Raw genomic sequence first — 26,749 nt, 5'->3', positions numbered from 1 at the left:
TTCCTCTGTGCCAGCAATGATACCTGTCTCAGTGCCCTGTTTGTCAGCTTCTCCCATGATCCAGTTTGTTTTTTCTTCCATGCTATGCCACTCCTGGAACCCTTCCTGCTCTGTTCTACAAAGGCCCCACCCTCCCCACATACAAATTCCTCACTAAGACCCACTTTTGCAATGAGATCTGAACAATATTTGCAACCTAAAGAGGGCATAAAATGCTATCAAATCAGAATCATTGTGTTTCAGGGGTTGATGTAAAATGTGATGGACACAGTTATAGAAAGATGAGAGTGAAATTTACACGCATCTGCACTTTGCACTGGTGTAAGTGACTACACTAAGTTGAAGGCAAATCAGGACCCAAAGGCTCAATTCTGCCCTAAATTTCAAAGCTGCAATCCTCATTTAATTTCAGTAGGAAGTGACTCTATGTGACTGAGGGCAGAATGGAGCCCCTAAGTATTCTAGTTCTTAACAGCAAAAGGGACAAACTATAATAAGAGCACAGGAAACAAAACAGAAACATAAATTGGAGCTCTGTTTAGTCTGGGGAAATATCATTTATAATCACAGATGGGCATCCTATTGACGTCACATAATCTATTTTAAAATCAATGTGATCACGTGACTGGTTACTAATCTTTTATGTCTGATTAAAAGCTGGCAGTTCATCTGTGTGTGTCTGGTTTCTTTTTTTAACTGTAACTTCAGAAATGTGAACTAACTCCATCCCTGAGATAATGATGCTTATACTGGTAATTCTGAATGTCTTTAAATGGTCGCTTGTTTTGGTCTTCACTTAAAAGTTAGGCTGCCATAGCTACGGAAGTCAGGGGTGTGAAAAATCCACACCCCTGCCTGACGAAGCTATGGTGACTTAACTCCCAGTGTACAGCTGTGTTGACCGATGAGTTCTCCCATTGACATATTTACTGTCATTCAGGAAGGTAGTGTCCCTTCCGTTGCCATAGGCTGAAACTACAGCCCGGGGTTATGGCAGCATAGCTACGGTGACATAGCTATCCCGGTATAGTCTGCATTGTGTGGAAATACCCACAGCCCCACCATTATGGAATATCCTCCCTTCCACATGCTAGCAGAGATAGTTTTTACCATTGGGAACAGTTCCATTATTAGTAAGTCTGTTCCTGCTCCTACTGAAGTCAATGGCAAATCTCCCTTTTAATATCTGGTGTGGGATCAGGCCTTAAATTAGCATTTCAAAGAAGTTATTCTTTATTACATAAGAACATAAGAACGACCATACTTGGTCAAACCAAAGGTCCATCTAGCCCAGTGGCTAATACCAGGTGCCCCAGAGGAAATGAACAGAACAGGTAATTATCAAGTGATCCATCCCCTGTCGCCCATTTCCAACTTCTGGCAACCAGAGGTTGGGAGACCATCTCTGCCCATCCTGGCTAATAGCCATTGATGGACCTATCCTCCATGAACTCATCTAGTTCTTTGAAATATTAGTTTGCATCTATACCTTGCACTTCCATAGAACCTTTCACCCCAGGATCCCAAAACACATTACAGGTGTGACATAATTATGACTCTCAACAGCCTGTGTGGTTGTTAAAGGGTACATAAGGATCACTTCACCCACAGGAATGCAGCCACCTCTGAATTGGAACTCAGAAGCTGACTGACAACATGCAGCAAGGCTACACAAAAATCTGGTACCTGAAATGAAAGAGATTACAGTATACAACTGATACTACCAGGAGCACTTAGAGAAGCAAAACGTAATGAAGTTTAACTAGGGCACAGGGGTGAACACCCCTTTTCTTATTACAATAACAGTGGAGACTTTAAAGATGGTCAGCTATTCGGTTTACATCTCAGCTGAAAGACAGCCCCTCCACAGCATGGAGCCACTTATCACACTTGTTCATCTCTCACTCAAAGGGAAGAGTGTCTGCTACCGAATCAAAAACATCACCCCTGTTCTCTCTGGGTTCTAATACTGCTCCCCCACCTGAGTGTCTGAGCACTGGACTGCAATAACCGTTAAGCCATGTGCTTGTTTCCTCATCCTCACTCCATGGGGAGAAGTGAGCACTGTGGAGTTCTTGTTCTGGATTTTTATATATTTATATACTTTTATATACACACACATTGCTATATGTTTATGACAGAGAAGGCATGTCTATGTAGGGCGCCTTACACTGGGGGTCAAAGGCAGTGAAATTTGTGATGGGCCTCAGTTCCTGTGGGAATTCATTCCCATCTAGGAGCAGCCCCCAGGAAAACTGTCTTCTCTACAGATGATCTTTACCCTCAATGTTCTTTTCAGATTGCATAGTCCTCTGTCTAATCATGCTTAGTTTCTGAGAGCACACAGTACAGAGTGGTGTGGCTGCAAAGCAATACATGGATTCAGAAACCAGCGACATGCAAATCATGTATGAGCACATGGACTGTATTCTGATATCACACCCATTTAAAACTAACTCCACTAAAGTAAATGGAGTTGCTCTGGATTTATATCCATGTGAGATCAAAATCTGACCTAATATTCCTCTTAGAAAGCGTATATATTCTCCCCCATTCAAACCTTAAAATACATTATTTTATATATCAATAGTGGGAGTCTAGGGGCCACAACTTCAGAGAAGCGGTAATGATTTATAGCAGATGAGGACGTAGACTAAAGGGCCAAATTTTGCTCTCACTTGTAAATCCACTACAGGTAATTGAACTACTTCTGATTTACCCCAACTTAACGGACAGTATGATCTAGGTCAAGGTACCTGAAAATGAATGTAACATGAACCAGACACACATCTGTAAGACAGATACTATGAATTTACCTTTGAAATCTGCAAAGGGGATTTCTGGTGGTATTCGCAGAATGTTTCAATGTGTCAATATGAGAGGGGCGTTATTATCAGCTATGAACCTCCAGGAAATAAGCCAAGGTTAAGCAAGTGAAATAGAAAATGAAAAGAAGAGCAGAGGACTCACATTTAATTACTATGACTGAGGTCTATATTCACATGCTTACGGGAGCTTGGGAATAGGTTAGAGCAGATGACTGCTGAGCAATGAATTCAAGGGCCAGTCTATTGGGAGTATTTTTTTTTCTCTCAGTGACTTAAACTTCTCTCTGAGTTCTCAGAGTTTTTAGTCAGCTGGCCTGTAGCAGAGCTGCAACTTCCCCAAGGAAGCCCTTCCTCAACTTTCACTGGAGGGCTGTCGGGAGAGCCTGGGAGAGGAACGCTGCAAGCAGAAGGGAAGTCTCCTCCTTCATCCAAACAGCAGGTATGTACAGCAACGAGTTAAACTTTGATGTTGCTGGAAAGCTGAGCCAAACGTTTCTCTGACTGCAGGACAAAGTGGGGATTCAGTAACTTGGAGCTGCAGCCTTTTAAAAAAATATAGCACTGAGGATGAAGGCACTGTTTAAATGAAACAGATTTGTGCTTATGAATGGGCTGAATAACCGATCAAATGTACCACACAGTGGGCACGTTCCATACAGCTGTATGGCTAATTCATTGGGGAGCCTATTACAGTGGCTTGGATCCTTTAAGTTAAGGAAGCACTGGTAAGTTTTACAACAAAACGATTGTGATGTTTCCTCCGTCTTTTCACGACTAATGAAAATAGTAGTGAGACTTACTAAACCCTTTGGGGCAAGGACAGCATGTCTGAAGGGGCTTGGTACAATCTGGGGGCTTCGGCAATATAGGTACGTATACTAATATTATAGAAAGTCTCCTGGCTCACAGTACTGGTATTGAATGCAGGGAAATGAGCCAGGCATCATGAGTATCCTAGCTCTTGTGCTGACTCACTATCCAGCCTTGGGCAAATCATTTAACCCCTCTGTAAGATGGGGATAGCAGTATTTAATTTACCTTTCATCACTGCTATTAAAAAGCAACCTTTAAACTTCCCACACAGTGGTAACCGGGTGCGAGACACCATTCTCAGCATAGAGGGAAACTGGTAGCTCAGAAGCCACTGTAGACAAATGAAGGTTTATGCTGACACTCTCCCCAGGAGGTTATGATTCTTGATTAACATTTGTACAATGCCTTGAAAATATGAATATGACAATGCCAAATATTCCTTTTCAAAATCTTCCTTCCTCTTTATGCTATGCCAGGGTTCACGTGGCCCTGCAAAGGCAATGAAAATGCCTATGTATAAAAACCTAAGAAAATACTCTTCCAAGTGTTGTTGTAGCCATGTTGGTCCAAGGATATGAGAGAGAGAAGGTGTGTGAGGTGAAGTTGGTCCAATAAAAAGACATTACCTCACCCAACTTCTCTCTCAAAGAAAATACTGTGAGAGCCAAACACTGCAGCCTCATTCATAAAAATATGTCTCCTAAACAAAGGTCCAGGTTAATCAAAACAGGAAACTTTTTTTGGTAATTGAAAAAGGGTTTTCAGTTATCTTAATATTATGAAATCTCTCCATTATTTACTTATCAGTTTGATTTGTTTTTTAAGCAAAGGGTTATGGCTTAGTGGGTAGATCAAATATTTTGGCCTTTTACCTGAAGAATGACACATTATTCCCAAGAGGGTTACTGGACACCGTCCCAGTCAAAGGTATCTGAAATTAATTTCCTGGTGTCATTTGATCTCCTCTAGGATTACAGAACACATACATCCGCCTGAATTTTTCTTTAAAGATTGAATTCACTTGGAATAATAAATAAATAATAATAATACCTCCACCACCTTTGGTCAAAGGTCCATACTCTCTGTGTCATCTCTCTCTATTGATACACATCCAGAGATTATCTTCATAGTTATTTTTATTACGATAGAGCCACAGGGCCAACCATTGTGCTAGGCACTGTACATACTCAGAGCAGTAGAAGGCCCCTGTCCTGAAGACCGCACAATCTAAATAGACAGACATAGGGAGGGGGAAGGGGTACAACAAGCTTTTTTTTGGTGGTGGTGGGGAGGTTAAGGAGGAGATAAAAGGGAAGAGGATTGGGGGGACAGGGCAGGAGAGAAGAGGATAAACGAGTGTAGAGCTTCCCATGGGAGATTAGTCCAGTGCTGGGGCAGAGAACAGGTCTATGGTTGTCTCCCCACTCCTGCTCTTGGAGATTCATTTCTTAACAGACAGACAGACAGATAGTTTTTTCACTTCTCTAAGGTAATGTTCCTGGTACTTGAACTGAAAGTGACCCAAAGGAATAGAATCTTCGGTCTATTTGTTGTTCATGAAAGAGAGGGTCTGAGACCACTCTGTCCACAGTAAGGGTCTGATACCACTCTGTCCAGCTCTGAACAGAACCCAACCATCTACAGACAGACCCTGCACAGAAAGGACTTCTGAGGGTGCTGCATTAGAGAGTGATTAAACTAGTGATGGACAAACTCCAAAGGGCTGGAGGTTTGAGTCACATAAGCACCCAGAAGTATTAATGTTTCTCCAAAACCCTTGGAGATGTGCAACAGATCACTGGAAGTCTCATGAGAACCAGCTTCTGGGATTTCTGCTATTTCCTACTCCAGGTCATGCGGGGAGAAGACCACGAGAATGACCTTTGAAAGAAAGGAGTATCTGAATACACAACTCTGAGGGATGAACTGCTGAGTTCTAACCCCAGCACTGTCACCACATGCCTGATTCTGCTCCCACTGACGTCACTGGCAAAACCCAGTCGAGTTCACTAAGAGCTACAGTAGGCAGTGATTTGTGCTGTGGCCTTGGGATAATCACGTAGAGCCCAATTCCACAAGGTCACAGGTGCTCTCAACTTCCATTGACTTCATCAGGATATGAGGGCTCTCAGCCCCTTATGGGAATGAGCACTTGATCTTGCTGCCTCAGTTTCCCAATCTGCAAAATAAGGATAATATTTACTTTACATTACTGGGATCCTCAAGATATAACTAGCTAATGTCTTTACAGCACTTTAAAGATGTAAATTGCTAAGTGTCATTGCAACCAAATTCCAGAAGAGCAAATATTCACAAAAATAATGGCAGAGGGAGGTTACCCAAATGTTTCAGAATCTTTAAAACAGTTTGGTTTGAGATCTGTTCTAGGAATAGGCACATGGCTGAGCAAATTTCATGGACTTTCCCACAATGGTTGGTTCACCTCTGATAATGAATCCAAATTTCCCACAAGTGTAGGGTGACCAGATGTCTCGATTTTATAGGGACAGTCCCGATTTTGGGGGCTTTTTCTTACATAGGCACCTATAACTCCCTTCCCTCCACCCCCCACACCCTATCCAGATTTTTTACACTTGCTATCTGGTCACCCTACACAAGCATGACAGTCGAACCCCCCTACATCCAGACTGCGGGCAATGTGAATTTTCACTTGCTCAGGGCATTGTCTTATCTTATGTGCCAATGGTGGAATTCACACAGCAGACAGTTCACTGCAGCTTGGATTGGGAAAGCTCCATTAGTCCACCTTCCAGGATCATTCCAAGAGCTGGTTAAAAACTTTTCGACAGAAGGGAAGCTTTCATGAAAAAAAATTCTGTTTCTGTAAAATATTTTCAGGGTTTTCTCAAAAGTCCCCAAATGTTTTGGTTTTTTATTTGGAAAAAACTAAAGAAAATCTGTGTTTGGGGTTTTTCAACAAACACCTGAACGATTTTAAAGAACATTTTCAAGGAAAATGTTTTGATGATGATGGGATAAATCATAAAGGGATGATTTAGCTGGGGTTGGTCATGCTTTGAGCAGGGGGTTGGACTAGATGACCTCCTGAGGTCTCTTCCGACCCTCATCTTCTCTGATTCTATGAAAATGAGAAATATTCATTTTTGGTAAATTTTTTCACAGGAAAAAAAATATTTTCCAGCCGGCCTTAATCGTTTCTGATAGCCCATTTTTTAGTGTCTTTTCCAGTCTAGCTCTAAAAGTCACATGGAGTGAGGCTCACACCACTTCTCTTGGGAGTTGTTTCCACAGTGGAATACATCTCACTGATCGGAAGCTTTCCAGTTAGATGTGATTTTCTCTTTCTCTGTTCATTATTCCTAATCATACCCCTGTGTGCCACATGAAATAATCTCTCTCCTCTCTTTGGTGCTTATGCCTTTCCTTCTCAGGGTGCCTTACAAAAAACAAACAAAACACCCAAAGCCCTACTCCAAAGAGCTTATTTTTGACCACAGGAAAAATATAGAGCAACATTCAGACAAGTGTGGGTTTGGAGACCACAATGGTGAAATCAGCATAGGAAGGAATTTGCAGCAATGGGGTTTTAAGTAGGAAAAGGCACCTGGAAGACAAATATTGGTCCAACCATAGGGGGCAGCATGAAATAATCCATATATAAACTAACTCACGGTAAATCTGAAATCACCATCATATCTTAATGTTAGATCTAAAATCTTCTTTTGAAATGAAAATATTTATTTGAAGGTCAGGCAGGCGGAACTATAAGTGGCCACAGAAATCAAACCGCTTGTCTAGATGCAGCAGGGCCCACCCCAGCAATCTTTAGTCACCCTTACTCACATGAGTAGTCCCATTTAAATCTACACCGATAAACCATCTAGGGTGTGTTCTAGACAACAATGAATTCCCATTTACTTCAGCGTTATATCAGGGCCCTCTGGACAAATCAATCAATAAGACGATTTGTTTGAGGAAGGATTACTCCAGTGAGTAAGGGTTCCAGGATCAAGGGCTTCACTTGCATCAGTATTGTATCTTCTCATTTATAATTCTGAAATCTCAATTTATTTTGTAAGATAGTGATTCAGGGACTTTGAGTTTGCCTGTCATATGCTCTGTGGCTCCTTTACAGCTCTTTAGGAATGTAACTCACAGACACAAAAACCTAAAGTAAACACACTGACTGATCCATACACAGAGTCAAGCAATGACATCTACAAAGAGAAGTCAAATATTTCTCTGGGCAAACACGGGGCCCAAACCTGAGAGCCTTGCTCAGTCAAAATTCCTGTATTTCTCAATTTGTGCTTTCCCCAAGTAGGCATTCCAGGACGAGTCCCCGAGTAGCTAATTTTCTTCTTAACACAGTGGTTGCTAGGACCCAGCAAACAACCAGGAGAGGAGTCAGAAGGGAGACAAGGGACATAATTTAAAGCAGACACTGTCCCAAATAAGGAGATTTCCCTTAAAATGTCTCAGTTTCATCTCAGGCTGCAAAGTTACCAATGAAACCACTCCGTACTCTGAATGGGCAAGAGTGAACATAAGGGTGATCTAATCTGTGCTATGGCTGACTAAACTCTGTAGGGATGGATACGACTTTTTTTTTTTATAGCAGAGGGTGGGAATGCAAATAACTGACACATGAAACAAGGTAAATTAATATATTCACTCTGTTCTTAAAAACAGCAAACGCAAAAATGCATAGCACTAAGGAGCCTGGGGGTACATGGCCCTCTGTGTAGTTAGTGTGTGTCTTACGTATGTTAAAGGAATACACAATGCGGCTTTGCTTCTCTTTTCTTTAGTTTGGATGAGAAAAAATAGTAATAATTAATTGTCTATATTACAGAAATCTAATCTTGAAGGAATTGGGAGTTTGTTGTTGTCATTGCTAAATACAAATGGCAACATTTAACCTGTATTAATGTTTACTGTTTAATGCCAAAAAAAGAGGATTGCAGAGCTGGTTGTTAAGGCAATAGACTGGGACTCGGAGATCTGAGTTTAATTCCCAGTTCCTGTATGTCCTTGGGTGAGTCACTGACGTTATATGCCTCAATTTTCCTATCTGGGAAATGGAAATAATGATACTTCTTTTCTCCTGCACTTTGTCTGTCTCATCTGATTAGACATGCTGGCCCAGGTCCTAAGGTTTGGTATGGGATGGGAGAGGGGTGAATCTTATTCTCCAAAATTCATTCGTTGTCCAACTGTGGAGTGGGGAGCTGGGATGATACGAAGTCTAGGCGGAAAGTTGTAACATTAAAGATGCTTTGAGGCTCCACCCTGTTCCCGCTGAAAACAGTGGGGATTTCACTATAATGGGAGCGTGCTGGGACCGTAAATGAAACCGCCTGCACTGCAGGGAGTCCTGGTGCTAATAACAGCTCCCTTTATAGCAAGTTACTGTTTCAGCTGCTCCCAAGTTACTTTTGAAGATCCTGGGTTGTCAGCGCCATCAGCTCAGATGTAGGTGGTCGGGCTTTGTTAGTGGCTGCAGCACCGTGTGGGTCTTCAGCCACTCCGGCAGACTCCCCACAGATCCTGTGATGTCTATTCCTCTTGTACTTATTTACCAGGCAGTGGAGTGAGAAAGCAAAGGAGCTGCACTGATGAAAACTAGGCAAAGCAGGAGAAAGCGCCTCAGCCTGGTACTTGAATGGAAAGTGACCCAAAGGAATAAAATCTTCAGGTCTATTTTCAGAGTAACAGCCGTGTTAGTCTGTATTCGCAAAAAGAAAAGGAGGACTTGTGGCACCTTAGAGACTAACCAATTTATTAGAGCATAAGTTTCCACGATATGCATCTGATGAAGTGAGCTGTAGCTCACAAAAGCTTATGCTCTAATAAATTGGTTAGTCTCTAAGATGCCACAAGTACTCCTTTTCTTTTTCCAGGTCTATTTGTTGTTCATGAAAGAGAGGATCTGAGACCACTCTGTCCACAGTTAGCTACCCTGAACTTGATCGAATATGTGTGGTCTAGTGGTTAGAGCAGGAGACTAGCAATGGATTCTACTGCACTTGGATACCAATGTGGTAGTCACCTTAGAAATACGTAGGATGGACAGATTCCTTCCTCTGCAGCTGATTTACCCAAGGTCCCTCAGCAAGTCACTTAGCCACTCTGTGCCTCTTTTTCCCAGGGGAGGAAGAGCCCAGTCTCCAAGCCGGGTTCAGGCAGTGATTCATTACAGTTTGTGAAGCACTTTGAGATCTTTGGATTTGCAAAGTCCTTTTTAAGTGCAAAATATTATTACTGAAAGCACCCAAGTAAAATTCTCCCGCAGCGCTAATTTAATGGATGGAGTCCATCGCAGACAGGAAATACTCCGGGCTGCACTGTTTGGAGCCGTACCCCAGGATACATAAAAAACTGCCCTATAGGGGGCAGTTTCCAGCAGAGATTATTTATTTTATTTTTTTAGATATGAAAGATACCCGAGCAAAGCTCTGGGTGCCTCGCCATTATTTAAAGATCACAAATCATAAATATGCACGTCAGCCTTTCTTCCCCTTTCAAATCCCGCGGTGATCCCCCAGACAATCCCCTCTCCCCCTTCGACTCTTACTCCAAAACAACAAGTTCCTTTGGGTCACTTTCCGTTCAAGTACCAAAACAACAGATGAGTCCTGCAGCATGTTCAGAAGGTCAACAAATTTAGGCTCCTTTGAGCTGAGTGGGGAGAATTCCAGAGAATTCATGGAGAGCACTCTGCCAGCTGCTAATGTACAGCACCTGCCATTGAAGGGTTTGGGAGCACTTTGCCAACAGCAGTTAAAAGGCTTCAGAACACCCGCTAGAATACTGTCCCTATTTTAGAGATCGGGAAACTGAGGCACTGAGGACATTAAGAACCTTTGATCACAGTGCAGTGTTCAAGCCTAAAATAAAACCCACCGGTATCACAGCTCCCAGATTTCCACCCCACCCCTGATCAGACTCGACTGGAATGAGGAAAACATGCTCTAAAAACAGAGCAAGTCATAGGTGGCCTGAACTTCCCAGGATCTGTTTCCTGGAGTCATCCTTGCTGTTGCTCATGTGGTGAGGGACATGCAAAGTTACACTCACAGGAAGCCTAGGGACTGGTATAAAGAATCAAGCCAAACTATGGGGCAATGCTGTGGCAAAGAGAAAAAGCAAACAGAACTGTGAATGACGCTCAAAAGGGAAGTGATTTGTACTGGCTGGGGGCTAGGGCCCAAAAGAGGATTTCTAGCAGACTTAGCTAAAATTTCCCCAGGAAGCTCCCAGGCCTCACATCCTAGTGCAGTGGTTCTCAACCAAGGGTCCGCAGCCCCTCAGGGGGCCGTGAGCCAGCTTCAAGGAACCATGGGGCCAAACAGCTGAAGCCTGGCACCCCGAGCTCTGGCACCCCTGTGGGGCTGAAAACAGGAGCCCGAGCCCTAGTACCCCCATGGAGATGAAGCCCAGCACCCTGAACCCTAGCACCCCCAAGGGTCTAAAGCCTCGAGCCCTAGTGCCCCCCTGTGGGGCTGAAACCAAGAGCCCTGAACCCACCCCTGCCGGGCCCTGGAGGTTTTATAGCATGGGGTGTGGGGAGACCTCAGAAAGAAAAAGATTGAGAACCCCTGCCCGAGTGCACCTGTTTGCACCACTCTTCATCTGGCAACTAGAGCCACTTTGCACTGATGCACCAAAGACAGTTTGCCTGTTAGCCAATATGTCCTTTAAAAACTAATTCAGCTAAGGGAGTTCCACCATCTGTGAATGACTCCACCTGTTCAGCCTCGAGAAACTCAAGAAATGGAGGAATTTCCTGAAAGAGTTGTCATGTTTATGACAGAGGCTGTAATAAGGGTGTGTTCTTTGAGATCAGAGCAGGGGCCTTGGATCTAGGATTGGTGAATTATATTCACAGCTCTGCCACTGATTAAACTCAATCTGCCTTGAGCAAGGCACTCAGCCTCTGTGCCTCAGTTTCCCCATCTGAAAAGTGGGAATACTACTATTACTAACCTTCAGTATCCAGGGGGAGTTTGGGGCAGGGGAGGTTATCTCCTTCCTCTGAAGCATCAGGAATGGCCACATCTGGAGATGGAACACTGGATGGGGAGGACCTCGGCTCTGAGGTGGCACCAAGCATTCTCTCTCACAGGTGCTTGGCTGGCTGATTCTTGTTCACATGCTCAGGGTCGAATTGATTGCCAAATCTGCGGTCAGGAAGGAAGCTTTCCCCAGGTCGATTGGCATGTGGGTGTGGGTTACTTGCCAGGATTATCTGGGTATATTTCACAGACTCATTTCCCTGCCTTTGTGGGGGCCTCAGCCACTGGTGCAACTTGGTCTCTCCTATTCTCTGCCTGTGGCACAGAATAGTCCAGTCTCCAGTGGTCTCATTCCAGTTGTGGGGCTATTGTGCAGGCACTGGGTGGTATTGGTGACCTGTGATATACAAGTCAGACTACATGTTCTGATGGTCCCCTCTGGCCCTATGATTGTATGGTACCTTGCCAGGGTCTGGTGTGACTTCATTAACATGTTTGTAAAGCTCTTCCAGGTCCTGGGAGGAGAGGTGCTATAAAAGTGGAGACTATTATAATCATATCATTTGTTGAGCACCACCAGTGTGCGCAGGTGAAGACAAAGGAGAGATAGGGCCAGATTTACAAGGGCGATGATCATCCACTAGCTGCCTTGAGAACAACAGAGCTACTGAATGCTGAGCACTTTTGAAAGCCTGATCACTTGCTTAGGTGCGTAAGTGGAAGCTGTCAGGTGCCATGGTGTTTGAAAATCTGGCTGACAGTCTAAGATATGCAACACAGTGGGCAAGCCATAGAAACGTTCAGTCTTAGAGCTTTCCTGCCAGCTCTCCTACTTCATAATGCTCCCTTCTCTGCTGGAATGGGCCAGAGGGCTTTGCAAATGAAGCGAGCTCAGAGGTGGGGTAAGTTATTCTACTATGTATGCAAGTCCCTGTGCCAATGGCTGGTGCGGACCCTGCTGTCCAGTGGCTGCCAAGACTTAACACCCTGTTTAGCTTGAACCCGTCTTTGCTTTTCCCTGCAGAGCCATGAAACTGTATCTTTTACTCTTCCTGGCAGCGAACGGAGGGATCTCTAGCCATCGGCCCTTGGAAGAGTCACCCTGTGAAATGGTAAGAGATTCCCCAAGGACGAGCCATCTCCTCTTTCACGTCTCTCCTTAATTATTAGTCGTACCATTCTAGTAGCACATAGAGGCCCTAAATGAGCCTGGGACCCCGATGACATGGGTGCTGCAAACATGTAGTAACTGACAGTCTCTGCCACAAAGAGCTTACAATCTAAGGGTCTGTCTGCACAGCAGCCGGGCGATGTGATTCCCAGCTTGGGTAGAAGTACACGTGCTACCTCTGCTCAAGCTAGCAATGTGGCTGAGGGGCCTGGGCTAGCCACCCATGTACAGTCCTGTGCCAAATCCTGGGTACGTACTCGGGTGGCTAGCCTGAGCTGCCAGCCACCCGAGTGCCTCCACGGCCGCACTGCTCTATTTTAGCGCCCGAGCTCATGTAAGGCCGACAGACCCCAGTTATCAGTGGGCAGGATTGAACCTGGGACCTTGGGAGCGAAATGCGTTAGCCGCAAGCCACATGGCTCTTAGCTAAAGCGGTAGCAGTCTCATTAATCTCTCAGTGGTCTCGGTGCCATCAGAGGGGCACAGACCACCACACCCAGGAGGCATGTGGGTTACACTCGCACAGAGCCAACGCACAGATCTCTAGCAGAGCTGGGAATTACACCTCTCAGCTGCTGTGCAGACAGACCCTACATGGGCAAGACAAGCATAAGGTGGGAGAAAGGAAAGATTTTTATCCCCATTTTATTGCTGGGGAATGGAGGCACAGAAATATTAATTGACTTCCCCAGAGTTGCACAGGAAGTCTGTGGCAGAGCCAGGAAGAGATCCCAGATCTCCTGAGTCCCATTCCAGCATCTTACGCACAAGGCGATCCCTTCTTAAAAAAGGAACTTCTTCTGTGACATGAACAAACCCCACGGCTCCCTCTAGGGCAGTGGTTCTCAAAGCCGGTCTGCCCCTTGTTCAGGGAAAGCCCCTGGCGGGCTGGACTGGTTTGTTTACCTGCCGTGTCCGCAGGTTCGGCCGATCATGGCTCCCACTGGCCGCGGGTCGCCGCTCCAGGCCAATGGGGGCTGGGGGAAGGGCGGTCAGCATGTCCCTTGGCCCGCACCGCTTTGAGAACCACTCGCCTAGAATGACCGTGAGCCCCATTCTCCCATCACTTACACTGGTTTAACACTGACTTCAGTGGAGTTGTTCCTGACTTATGCTGGGTGTGAGGTCAGAATCAGGCCCACTTAGAGACAAAACCCAAAACCTCTGTCTCCAAAGCATGATTTGTCCCACAGAATTTTTTTTAAACACCTTATATCAGAATGTATATGTTATGCACAGATGAACTGGTTCTCCTCTCCCTCCTTCCCTTTACCCCGATACAGCTGACAGTAAAGGGGAGTTTAAAAATACTCCTCTACTACTTTAAATGTTGAAGCTGTTCAGCACAAATCCTCAAGAATTTCCAAAATAGGGAAAAGAATAATTTGCTGGCTGTGCAGATCTCCCTTATGGGACTCATTCCTCTCCTGCTGTACTTATGCACTTCCTGAATTCAGGGAAATTAGGGTCTAGCATACAAAAAGAACTTGGGAAGGTGGCTGGATCTCTCCCTTATTGGCTGGAGAGAAAGAAATGATGAAACCACTGTAAACATGACACTTTTGGTCCCATGCATCCCAGACATGCGAACTCAGGATGACACACACCATAAATCTAATAAGGGCTTACCCCCTGCCCTTATTTTGATGGGTTGTAGATCAAGCTGATTCCTTGAGAAGTAAATATTGGCTGATTTCCGCAACCCCACTGTAAACCTCACTCTTCCAGGCAAAGGAAGAGTCCAAAAAAGTTTTGATCTGTTTAGTGCAACTGGGATACATTTGATGCTGACAAAACACTCTGTAGTCAGAGCCAAGTTCTCATCTAGTGTCAATTGACACCGCACCATTAATCTCAATGGAGTTATACTGGTCTACACTGGCTGAGAATCTGGCCCAGTGAGATAAGACAGGGTCCAAATCCAAACACAGTTCAGCCCAGATTAACTTTGATAGCGAGAGCAATTGGCATTCCCTGTTATTTCACAATGTGATGTTTCACAAATCACTCTTCCTGTGATGACATCTTTTGACTAGAGGAAGGCCATAGCTGGAATCTTTTATCCAACCCATCCCGAAGACTGATGGTTCATAAAACTGGACCCAGCTCTGAATCGCAAGGGGTATTTGTTTGGCAACATCACAACTCAGTTAAAGAGGTATTTCAAAATCAACCCCCCCAAATTCCCTTATGGGTCATTGCAGAGAAGAGACAAAGGGCCAGATTCTCAGCTGCTGTAACTCAGCACCAATATACACAAACTGAGGATCTAGGCCAAAGCCTTGTATTCAACACCCAAACTTTAGTGTCTAGGATGAGATGGGACCAAGATCCAAACCACCCTGGTTTTAGTTTTGTTAAAGAAAAGGCAGCTTCTGGCTCCAGCCCCAAAAATGACCAGCTGGAGTTGAGTGGCAGAGTTTGAATCTGAATCCAAACTTCCCCACACTTCAGAATTGTTGGGCCAATTTTTATCTAATAACCACCTTTTCTATGTGGAGCAGATGTTGACTTTCTCACTCTTAGCACTGCAGGCCACTGTACTTTAAAACTAACAGCTGCCAGAGCTGAGGAGGAAGGAACGCGAGCCCAGAAGATGACAGCTTTGCTAATGCTCATTCAAATGCTATTCTTTCTGGCTCCTGAGTTTTCTTCATCCCACTCCCAACCCCTTCCTTAGCTGACTGAATAAGGCCTCCTCCCTACCCCCCCCCCCCCGGCTAGATCCTTTGGGCCTCTGGTCACCTTTCAGCTCAAGTGAGCCACTCTAAAGTCTTGGTGAGAAGGCGCTAATGGCTCAGAGAAGCCAGGATGCATCCCCTTCCCCTTCCTGGGGATTTAGCTGCTCTGGGTGGATTTGGGGTTCAAATTTCAATATGCGGGTCACTTGGGAGCTTTCAGAGAGCTTTGCCATGAGGGGAGCACCGCGCAGCAGCCTGGCTGTAGCTGGAGTCCAGCCCTGGCTGAGGGGTTTCATTTGTCTGGCATATTTATGACAAGCCACACATCCGGCAACGTGCACTCTCCATTACTCACATGCGTAAGTGATTCACAAAACACTGGATGTTACCCAGATTCTCGTAAACATCCCAGAGGCTTCATCCTCCTCTCCCCCTCCAGCTTGTGTGAAACAGATGTTTGGAGGAGAGATTTTTGTTTGAAAGGCTAACACACAGCCTTGCTTCATGACGGTTAGCTCCTAGTCCTCCATATAAGAATAATTAGAGGGATTCAGCAAGCAGTTTGACCCAGAGGATCCCGTGACCTACATGAATAGATAGATACCTATTTAGATAGCGTAGATGCTTACTAAGCATTTTGGACTCTGCTCCAATCTTGCTGCTGGGTGTTAATTTTAACAGCACAATGTGTACGCCTTACACTTACACCAGGCCTTTTAGCCCCCTGCTCCCAAAATTCCTTGCAAATTATGGCTCATATTTTGCCCTTGGGTTCATACTTGAAGCTCCCTATCAACTGCATTCAGACTAGGGTGACCAGACAGCAAGTGTGAAAAATCGGGACGGGGGTGGGGGGTAATAGGTGCCTATATCAGACAAAGCCCCAAATATCGGGACTGTCCCTATAAAATTGGGACATCTGGTCACCCTAATTCAGACCCACACATCCGAGAGAAGAAACTGACTTTGATGTATGGGTATTAATTTACCAGCTGCTTTAAAGCATCCCTTAAAAGGCCACACCCTTTACGCATCCCGATTTCACCCTGAGCTATACCAGTGAGAGCGGCAGCATGTGTGAATCCCTCCACATGCCATTTGCCTGCTGTATTCCTTCTAGTCCACATGTAACAGTGTGCACCAAACTGGTCAGCAGGCCAAAAGAAAGAAGCTGTTGCCTTGGAGAAAGCACAAACATAGAAGGACAGAGGTCTGGATCAAGTGGAGGGAGTTTGAGGTGAGATGTAGAAATGTTTTGGGATGATTTAAAGACGGATTGCTTAGCTAAACAGTGGTTACGGAGAGATGTGATTACAATCTACAAATATTTGAAGGGTGTAAATAACAAGACGAGGGGTTGTTTATTTAGGGCTGGATTCCGATAGACTTCCCCTCGATGAGTAGTACCGTACTTTGAGACTAATCCCACTGAAGTCAATGGAGCTAATTATGGAGTATTATTCATTTAATTATTCATAATATATATTAATACTTATTTTATAGTTTAATTATTCATAATACTTATTAATTTAAGGCAAAGTGGCAGAATCTGGTTTATTATGAGGCACGATGGGGTAGTCATGAAATTATGCCAGGGAAGTTTAGGCTGAATAAATATCAGGGAAAAGTGTTTGAGTGCAAGGTCTAATAGACAGTGGAATAGTCTCAAGGGAAGTGATGGGACCCACCATTCAGGACCTTTAAAACTAGACTGGATGAAAGGTACAAAGTGAACTAATCCTGTGCTGGCTAGCGGGTGGGTTAGATGATCTAATGGATCCTCTCCAGCTTGAACTTTTATGATGCCAGATCTCAAAAATCAAAGGACCCAATTCTCTTCTCTCTTAGGGGTAATCTACATGGGGGAATTTACTGGCATAATTATACCGATACAATGATACTGCTGTAGTTACCCTAGTATAACTCCCTACATGGGAATTCTTCCTGCAGTACAAGTCAAGAGTATCTCCGTTGAAATGAAATGAAAACCCACCCTACATTGTGAAGAAATTCAGATTTCCTGTTGCCTGAATAGAGAACAGCATAGTACGACGAATTGCAAAGAAAAGGAATATAATCAGATTCTGAATATTATGTTGTCTTTATACTGTATGAAAAGCCATTGAGCATCCCATAAGTGGTAACCAGGACTCCCTGTTCTCTTTCTTTTCTGCAGATAAAGATGAAGGCATTTTGTCATGGCAAAAAGCTTCACCAAATCCCTCCAGAGCTCCATCCAAACATAAATAAAATAGATTTGTCTGGAAATCAGATAAAAAATATCTCTGAGAAGCCACTGACATTTTATACCTCGCTCCAGCATTTGGATTTAAGATCCAACCAAATAAGTTTCATTGAGCCTGGAGTCTTCACACACATGACAAGCCTGATGGAGGTAAATTTAGCCAATAACCAGTTAGATGAGTTGGCTCAGCATAGGACACCGGGGGTTGGACTTTTACCAGAGATCAGAACACTGGACTTGTCCCACAACAGACTTTACAATGGAATGGCTGAATATTTTATACACAAAGCACCATCACTTCAGTATCTTTCCTTGGCAGAAAACAGCATTACTGTGATATTGCGCAGGATGTTTCAGGGGTCTCCAGCTCTTGTTGAGGTTGACCTCCACAGTAATATCATCATGGAAATAGAAGAAGGTGCCTTTGAAACTCTGGTGCATCTCACCAAGCTCAATCTCTCCATGAACTCGATCACTTGCATCTCAGATTTCAACCTCAGACAACTGCAGATACTCGACCTCAGTAGGAACAGCATTGAGACTTTTCATACCACAGAGTCAAAGGAAGAGTATAACCTGAGGTGGCTGGATCTTAGTGAGAACAAGCTACTGCGCTTCCCAGTTTTCCCCCAGGTGAACAAGCTGGCGTATCTGAATTTATCTAAGAATTTAATGCAGCTTACTGCAGACTCTGCTCACAATGAGATGGACTATATGGAAAGGGACTGGCTAGAAGCTCCTTTTCATCTTCTGGATCAGAAGCAAAATACAAACACAAGTTCTCTGTATCTATCCCAGCTTTTATATTTAGACTTAAGTTATAATGAGATCAAATCCATCCCAAATGAGTTCTTTGAGTCAATGTCCTCCCTTCGGTTTCTCAATCTCAGTAAAAATTGTCTCCAGACATTCACAGTAAACTATGACAGTGCATTGATCTCACTAGCCATCCTTGATTTAAGCTTCAATGCTTTGCAGAATCTCTTACTAGATGCCAGCACATTGACTAATTTACATGAGCTCTACATTCAAAACAATCATCTTCAAGCCCTCCAATTTGATATCTTTGCAAGCCTTCCCAGCATCAAATTGCTTAATCTCCAGAGTAATAATATTAGCTTTTGCAGCATGTATTCAGGATTAGCTAAACAAAGGCTTCCTGGAGAGGAGACTGGTTGTGTATCATTTGTTGACTTCCCTGCTCTTAGGTACTTATATCTAGCTGACAACATGTTGAAGAATTTACCAATATATGCTTTTTACAAGACTTCAATAATTCTCCTGGAGCTCTCCATGAACCAAGGACTGCAAATAGAGGCTAAAGCACTATCAGGACTGGAGACATCTCTTGAGTATTTGAATTTACACGGCAATGGCATGACAGTTTTAAATATTGACCTGCCTCGTTTTCATCATCTTAAACATTTAAACCTGTCGGAAAATCAGCTGAGCTGGTTACCCAAATGGGGTAGTGATGCTTCGTTGGAAGTTCTGGATCTACAGAAAAACAGTTTTAGTAATCTACAAAGCAGTAACATTTTAGCATTAGAGAACTCTCTTAAAAACTTATATCTTGCTGGAAACCCACTCAGCTGCTGTGGAAATGTCTGGCTCTCATCTATAATCCATAATAAAAATGTAGAGATCCCTGGTGTAGAGCAGATAACATGCCAGCACTCCAAGAGCTTTGGGTACCAAGAAGAAATTTATATTAGCAACGTAAGACCAGAAGTCTGTGAAAAAGAGGATCTAAAGAAAATCAACTTGCTTATTATACTAACGGTTGCATTAGTTTTATCAGTGATCATCATTGGACTGGGTTCATTCTGCTGCTTCCGCAGACAAAAGTTTAGCCAGCAATTTAAAGCATAGCACACGCATGAACTTAACGAGAAATAAAATCAGGGTGCTACACTGAAAACATAGAGAAATGAAGGGTCCAATTCTTGCCTGTGATTTAACTGTGGATTTTAGGCCAGTTTTTAATCTGCTCTCAGTTGCACCAGCATCGTTTCTTGGGGTTGCAGCAACAAAGTAACTGAGAAGAGAATTTGTCATATTTTGCACTTGTTCCATGCTCATGCAGACCTGTGAAAGCTTGCTCATCAGAAGCGGAGAATCACATAAACCTGTGCTCGTTTAAGGTTTGTGGAACTTAAACCAGCCAAAACTCTTTTGGGCACTACAAACTTTTCACTGAAATGCTAAGCCAGCTTTTTGGTGCCTCTGGATAGGGAGAATCCCCTCCCGCCCCATGCCAAGGCTGCATATCATGGTTTAATGGTCATTTGTGTGACAACACTTGGGGATCTCATCACAGTCGACAGGCAGGATGACTCCTCATGCACCTTTGCAAAACTTCCCAAACCCACATGCTTCAGCGAAACCCATCTCTTTGATTTGGGGTTTTGCTCTTTCATAACAGGTTTGAGGCAGTTCAACTCTTAAAGCTAAACTCAAGGGAAGTGAACCCACACGACCCAGGACCAGGGAAAAACAAAGTCTGACCCTTCTCCCTTTGAAGTCAATTGCAAATCTCCCACTCATTCCAATGTGAACAGGATTAGACTAGTGATCTCAAGAACAACAACTTCACAGAGATCTGTGGAGCTCATGACAGCTACTGAAGCTATGCGGTTGTTTGTGAGGATCAAACCAAGGACCTTCAGTATCAAAACCACAGGTGTCTAATGCTTGTGTTAAAGGAGAGCTCAATTAGTTAGCAGCGGGCTGTTACATTCAACAGGACTAGCTACTACTGGGAGACATGATTACGCAGATGAAACTCAGTGTATTATGCCTATACCACAAGATGTGATAGACATTTGCACTGAGTATCACAGTTACACAGTTCAGCTCAGAGAGGAGGAATGTCTCCATAGTGTGCAATATATATTTATCTGGTTTTAATGTGAAAAAATTCATTTCTTTGGCAACCACATTATTTAAAAAAAAAAAATCTCCCTTAGAGAATGAATTTCAACCAGTAAATATTAGACCTAAATGTTTATTTGTTTAGAAACAGCAATTTAACACACACTGCATACAGTTAGCTTTCAATGCATGAAGTAAACAAAAAAAAGTATAAAACAAAATAATTATAGTCCAGTCCTTCTAGATGGAATTTTTTTTTTAACCTCAGGTGTATAAAGGTCCATGGATGGCTTTGCAGATTAACTTCATAGGTCCTTTGCCAAGGACTCAAAAAGGCAACCAATACCTGTTGGTGGTTGTCAATCCTTTTTCAAAGTGGGTAAAGGCATTTCCTCTAAAGGCCAATACTGCAAAAGCTGCAGCCAGGGTCCTAGTAAAGCAAGTCGTCTCTCAATGGGAATCACATTTTACTGGACAGTTCTTTATGAACTGCTTTAAATTAATGAAAGTCCTGCAAAAACTACACATGCCACAAAAACCACAGTCATCTGGGATGGTGAAACAAACCAATCGAACTCTAAAAGTAATGTTTAAAAAACTGGTTAATGCCAATAGGCATAACTGGAACACACTCATGCCTCTAATTCTAATGGCACTGAAAGTGACACCAGCTGCGTCTAGTAATAAAACACCCTTTAAGGTAATGACAGGCCAAAGCATGCAACCACCAAAACATTTAATTTGGCACACCAGCGGCACTCAATTAAAAAAAACCAAAAAACAAAATAAATGCCTACCTGCAAAATCTGCAAAAATGTTTAAATCAGGTCCACTTGCAGGCAGCTACTAAACTGGAAAAATCCAAACAAAAGGCAAAGGCCTACTTTAACAAAAAAAACCAAACACATACTTAAAAAATTGAAAGCCAAGTAATGCTGTTATCTTACAAAGCACCAAAGCAAAGTGTGGAGAAAGTAAATAAGGAAGTGTTATTTACTCCTTCTCATAACACAAAAACTTGGGGTCACCAAATGAAATTAATAGGCAGCATGTTTGAAACAAACAGAAAGAAGTATTTTTTTCACACAACACACAGTCAACCTGTGGAACTTCTTGCCAGACGATGTTGTAAAGGCCAAGACTATAACAGGGTTCAAAAAAGAACTAAATAAGTTCATGGAGGATAGGTCCATCAATGGCTATTAGCCAGGATAGGCAAGGATGGTGTCCCTAACCTCTGTTTGCCAGAAGCTGGGAATGGGCAATAGGGGATGGATCACTTGATGATTACCTGTTCTGTCATTCCCTCTGGGGCACCTGGCAGTGACCACTATCGGAAGACAAGATCCTGGGCTAGATGGTCTGACCCAATATGGCTGTTCTTATGTTCTTATGACTCCAGGGCAAAATCTCCATAATCAACAAGGCAGAATTTCCTAGTCATGTAACATGTTTAATACTAGTGCCTGAATCCTAGAAGTCCATCTTCACTTGTACCCTACATTGTAGCTTGAGTCAGGCACCTTCCTCTAAAGAACAGAAGAAAATCCAAATATCCCTAATGTAAATCAAAAGTGGGATTTTCAAAGGCCTGCAGCATTGGCCTAACCCAGCTCCCATGAAAATCAAAAGAAGTTTTACTATTGACTTAAATCTGCTCTGCTCCTTTTTAGGCCAACACTGACGCTTTGGAAACTGTTAGATTCTTAAGGCCTGATTCTGATCTCACACCAGATTTACAGTATGGCTGAGGTCATTAACACCTGATTTACACCTGTGTCCATGAGAGGACAATAAATTACCTGGGTCAGTGGGGGGGGGCAGGGTAGAGAGCAAAAGAGTTTGTCTAAGACCATGTCTACACTACCAGTTGTCAACAAAACGTATGTCGCTCAAGGGATTGGGGAAAAAACCACTCCCGTGATGCATCAGTACAGTTGTGCCACTGTAAACTCTCTAGTGTAGACGTAGCCTGGGGCTACGTCTACACTGGCAATTGAATGACAAAACTTTTGTCATTCAGAGGTGTTCACCCTCTTTCCCCCGAAAGACAAAAGTTTTTGCCAGGGCAAGTGCCAATGTGAACAGCGCTTTGTTGGCAGGAGAGCTCTCCTGCCGACAACGCGAATGCCGCTCATTGTGAGTAGAAGTATTTTGTCAGCAAATGAGCCGACAAACAGTGGCTACACTGCCTGACTTCTAGTGACATGGCTGTGTCACTAAAAGCTGGGTAGTGTAGACAAAGCCTAAGTGTAGAAGAATACACCTAGTCCCAGATCCTTGTTCACAACAGTAGTCCTGTTGACTCCCCAAAAAAGTATGGGACCATGAAGAAAGAATTAGGCCCTGAGTTTGCAATGGGATTAATCTGGCCAGCCCATTATGTTTATAAATGAAGTATATAAGAGGAAAAACAGAAATATTTCCTATACTATATGAGAATATCAAATTCACCCCCATTTGAAGAAATACATGTGGACCAAGAGTCTGACCAACTCCTACTGAAATCAATGAGACTCTTTCAATTGACTTCCAGAGGAGTTGGATCAAGCCCCAAGACTCCATGCATAGGCCATTGCAAACTGTTGTGCATTATAACATATAAGAATCAAATGGTCAAACAGCACTGGAGAGCTAACTGAAATCTACCCAGGTAAGGAAATTCAGATTTAAAGTATTGCTCTGCTTCCAACATGCCTCATTTTTTCCCAGCTACTGAATGTCAAAAGTAACACACAACAGATAGTTGTATCGTTCTATTTTTAAAAGGAATTCTGTAAGAAATTGGCTTGTAGAATTTGTTGTAGGATTTGTACAACAGAATCATCTTCGGGCTCTGTAAAATATTTAGAAATGTGAATATATTAAAGCAACATTTTGCAATACTCCAGAGACAAAAGTTCATGTCTTCATATTCATTTTTGATAGATTGAAACTTAAGCTTTTATGTTTATTCTAGAGCAGAGGTAGCTGTGCCATAATTAAGGTTTTCAACTTCAGCTTCCATTATAAAGTGAAAATGAAGCACCACTATAACTTGGCTGGTAAAATTCATTTGGCCTGAAAGTTACCAGACTTGGGGCCTGATTTCTAAGCCCACTGAAGTCACCAGAACATCTCCTATATGGCTTTGGAACAGGTTCTTACTCTTCAGTGAGAATATCTGTACAACCAGGAGCCTTGGTTCCAGTCTTGGGCCTGACACTGTCTGGAAAGACTTGCGTTCAAAGTGAAAGCAGGCTGTGCCATCCATTCAGACCTGTGGCTAATTTAGCTACACCATGAATGTGTGCATTTTGCTTTGATTGAGATAGGTTTCTTAAGGAGCTTGGCCATCATCACTCGTTCCTTCAGCTACTAACCTTCTGACACAACCAATCCCATTTAATCAACATTTTAACCCTGTATTTTTCTTCAGCTGCACAAAAGAATAAAAGAAAGTTCTAAGTACTATTAAATATCTGTGGCCAAATTACACTCCCATTTGCTTCAAAGGGAGCAGGGCTGTATTCCTTTTGGAATAAGCCCCAGGATGAATAAGTAGCAAGGATTCTCCTTGGTTCCCTACCAGCACTATGAGCAACTGGGAAGCAGCAAAGGAACCTTCTGGCAGATCCTATGATGCTATGAAGGATGGGGAATATGAGGGAGAGACGGGGGAAAGGAGAAATGAACAGAGGGACTTCGAGACAGAAAGCTGGGGAACACAACAGGGTCAGGATGATCTTACTCTACAATATCCACTAATAATGCTGAAAGGACACAGTGCCACAGAAGACAACATCCCTTACCCCCTCTGGCCAGCTATGCTGCCTCTTTCCCTAACTGCAAGAGCTCCAGCCTAGGATGTACCCGGAGAGAGGTTTCTACATGCCGCAGAGCCATTGCTGTCCTGTTATTCAGCCTCCGCCATTCAGCGCTCCACTGCCAGAAGAATGAGTAGGCAGCATGAGGGCTGCCATTACTGTGACCTTGAACTTACGCAACCCACACACCTGCTGGGTGCGGTGTTCTGTCCCATCTAGTGGCACTGAGACCATTAATGAGTTTACTCTACAGCTCTTCGCTAAGAACCATGTGGCTTTTATCTCATGCAGTAGAGGCTCATGCATTTAGCTCCAGAGGTCCCAGCTTCGATCCCACCCGCCGACGAGCGGGGTCTGTTGACGTTACACTTACACCTCCTGTGGTTACTGTTTAATATTCTGAGAGTGCTCTATAGCTGCATATATGTCAATGGTTTATGATGAAGTGCTGATAAATGGCAATGAAGACTATGTCGCATCGTCCCCTGGGTTTTGTATGACCACTAAAAACTTCTGTTGTGCCCTGCTAACAGCTTCCTCTGTACAGCTCTCTCTATGGAACTCTGAACACTAGACGCTGTTCCAAAATGTTCTAATGCAACTGCACTCACATACCCTATGTGCAGTGGTTCCTCTGGTTAGTCTCAGGAACACCTTCCCCACCGTGGAGCCAAACTGAAATGGAGCAGCACTGCTGCACAGCAAGGGAAGCAGCATACAAGCCCTGTACAGGGGGTCCCCACCCCAGCAGGTCAACCAGTAATGAGTCATCTTGGTCATCAATGGGGATTGAACCCAGGACCTCCACATTTAAGAGCATGAGCCTCTACAGCTGGAGCTAAAGGAGTAACTCCAATAGCTGGCATCTGTAGCAGCCAAATCCTCTGTGGATCAGACAGTTGGGGGGGGGGGGGGATGTAGCATACAGTTACAGAGGGCTAGATCTTCCCCATTTAAATCCTATCTCAAGGGCTTAAATGGGCCTCAGCTGGTAAATAGGCCTTGTCCTGGCCTCTGCACAGGGGTGAATTTCACCCTCTTTCCACAAGAAGTTATTTCTCATGCAAAAAAGACCAGCAGTTCTGATCTGAGGCAACTGGAAGGAGAAGCACAACAAGGGACATCAAAAATTCTTTGTTCTAGAAGAAGGCTCATCTGCAACACAGCCCTCTGCAGGCATCATGACCAGCCCAGCACTGGCAATTATGTGTTATTTTAAAAAACAAAATACATCACCCAAAATCCCAGCATCCCAGAGGTTTCTTTTCTTGCATCCATGTATCATCTGAACATTCAGTGTTCTTGCATAATGACAGGCTTCAGAGTAACAGCCGTGTTAGTCTGTATTCACAAAAAGAAAAGGAGGACTTGTGGCACCTTAGAGACTAACCAATTTATTTGAGCATAAGCTTTTGTGAGCTACAGCTCACTTCATCGGATGCATAAAGTGATAGTGGTTCTGTTGTGTGGTGTGTGGTTGCTGGTGAGTGTTTGCTTCAGGTTGGGGGGCTACCTGAAGGCAGGGACCGGCCTGCTCTGCATTTAGCTGTAGGTAGTGGAAATCTATCAACTTCATGAAAAGACTCGTACAGATACAGAACCCAGAAGTCACCTACTACAGGACAGGCCCAACAAAGAAAATAACAGAACGCCACTAGCCATCACCTTATGTCTACAGCCTATCTTGAAGGACGACCCATCACTCTCACAGATCTTAGGAGACAGGCCGGTCCTTGCCTACAGACAGCCCCCCAACCTGAAGCAAACACTCACCAGCAACCACACACCACACAACAGAACCACTACCACTTTATGCATCCGATGAAGTGAGCTGTAGCTCACGAAAGCTCATGCTCAAATAAATTGGTTAGTCTCTAAGGTGCCCCAAGTCCTCCTTTTCATTCAGTGTTCTGTTATTAGGCTGAAAAAAAATCCCATTTTATTTCCATGCATCAGAGAAACATTTACAGTTTGAATTTAAAAGAAATCCTTGGCTAGATTTATTATTTTCCATAAACCAGCACCAGATCTGTTTGCACACAAAGACACAGTATAATAAATACACCAGTTTAGGATTAGCTTTGTTTAGCCTTGGTCCGATCATTCCAACATCTTGTGCTAAGTTATGTTCTTACGACAGTTACAACTTTTTGGTACCACGACAGAGCCTGTATCCTCCCCTTTTTTTTACTATTCCTACTTGCATGAAACAAATTTGGTTAAGGTTTTCAAAAGTAACTAGTGAACTGGAATGCCTCAATTTGGGGTACCCAAATTGAGACACATTAGAGAGGCCTGTTTTTAAGAAAATGCTGAATGCCCATTCTCCTA

The 26,749-nt window shown here is 43.6% G+C and overlaps 1 protein-coding gene across 2 annotated transcripts; it reads left to right on the top strand.

The window, feature by feature from the left end:
• Window positions 1-3,146: 3,146 nt before the first annotated feature.
• LRRC32 (leucine rich repeat containing 32) lies at window positions 3,147-23,482 on the top strand. 2 transcript variants are annotated; one of them, XM_073335130.1, is made up of 3 exons: window positions 3,147-3,267; window positions 12,666-12,753; window positions 17,670-23,482. In XM_073335130.1, the coding sequence occupies exons 2-3, from the start codon at window positions 12,670-12,672 to the stop codon at window positions 19,608-19,610; spliced, it is 2,025 nt and encodes a 674-aa protein (XP_073191231.1). In that variant the 5' UTR covers window positions 3,147-3,267; window positions 12,666-12,669; the 3' UTR covers window positions 19,611-23,482. The 2 variants fall into 2 exon arrangements, with proteins under 2 accessions (XP_073191231.1, XP_073191237.1); XM_073335136.1 differs by lacking the exon at window positions 3,147-3,267 and adding an exon at window positions 8,248-8,280.
• Window positions 23,483-26,749: the final 3,267 nt, after the last annotated feature.

Source organism: Lepidochelys kempii, chromosome 1, assembly GCF_965140265.1.
Source record: "Lepidochelys kempii isolate rLepKem1 chromosome 1, rLepKem1.hap2, whole genome shotgun sequence".
Taxonomy (NCBI): Eukaryota; Metazoa; Chordata; order Testudines; family Cheloniidae; genus Lepidochelys; species Lepidochelys kempii.
The sequence above is the reverse complement of the archived record's forward strand: the minus strand, read 5'-3'. Positions and strand labels throughout refer to the sequence as shown.

What these genes read in the sequence shown, in the direction of transcription:
- LRRC32 (XM_073335130.1), top strand. Translation starts at nt 12,670, where the DNA reads ATGAAACTGTATCTTTTACTCTTCCTGGCAGCGAACGGAGGGATCTCT. An exon ending in AAGAGTCACCCTGTGAAATG is followed by an intron (nt 12,754 to 17,669) that starts GTAAGAGATTCC and finishes TCTTTTCTGCAG; the next exon opens with ATAAAGATGAAGGCATTTTG.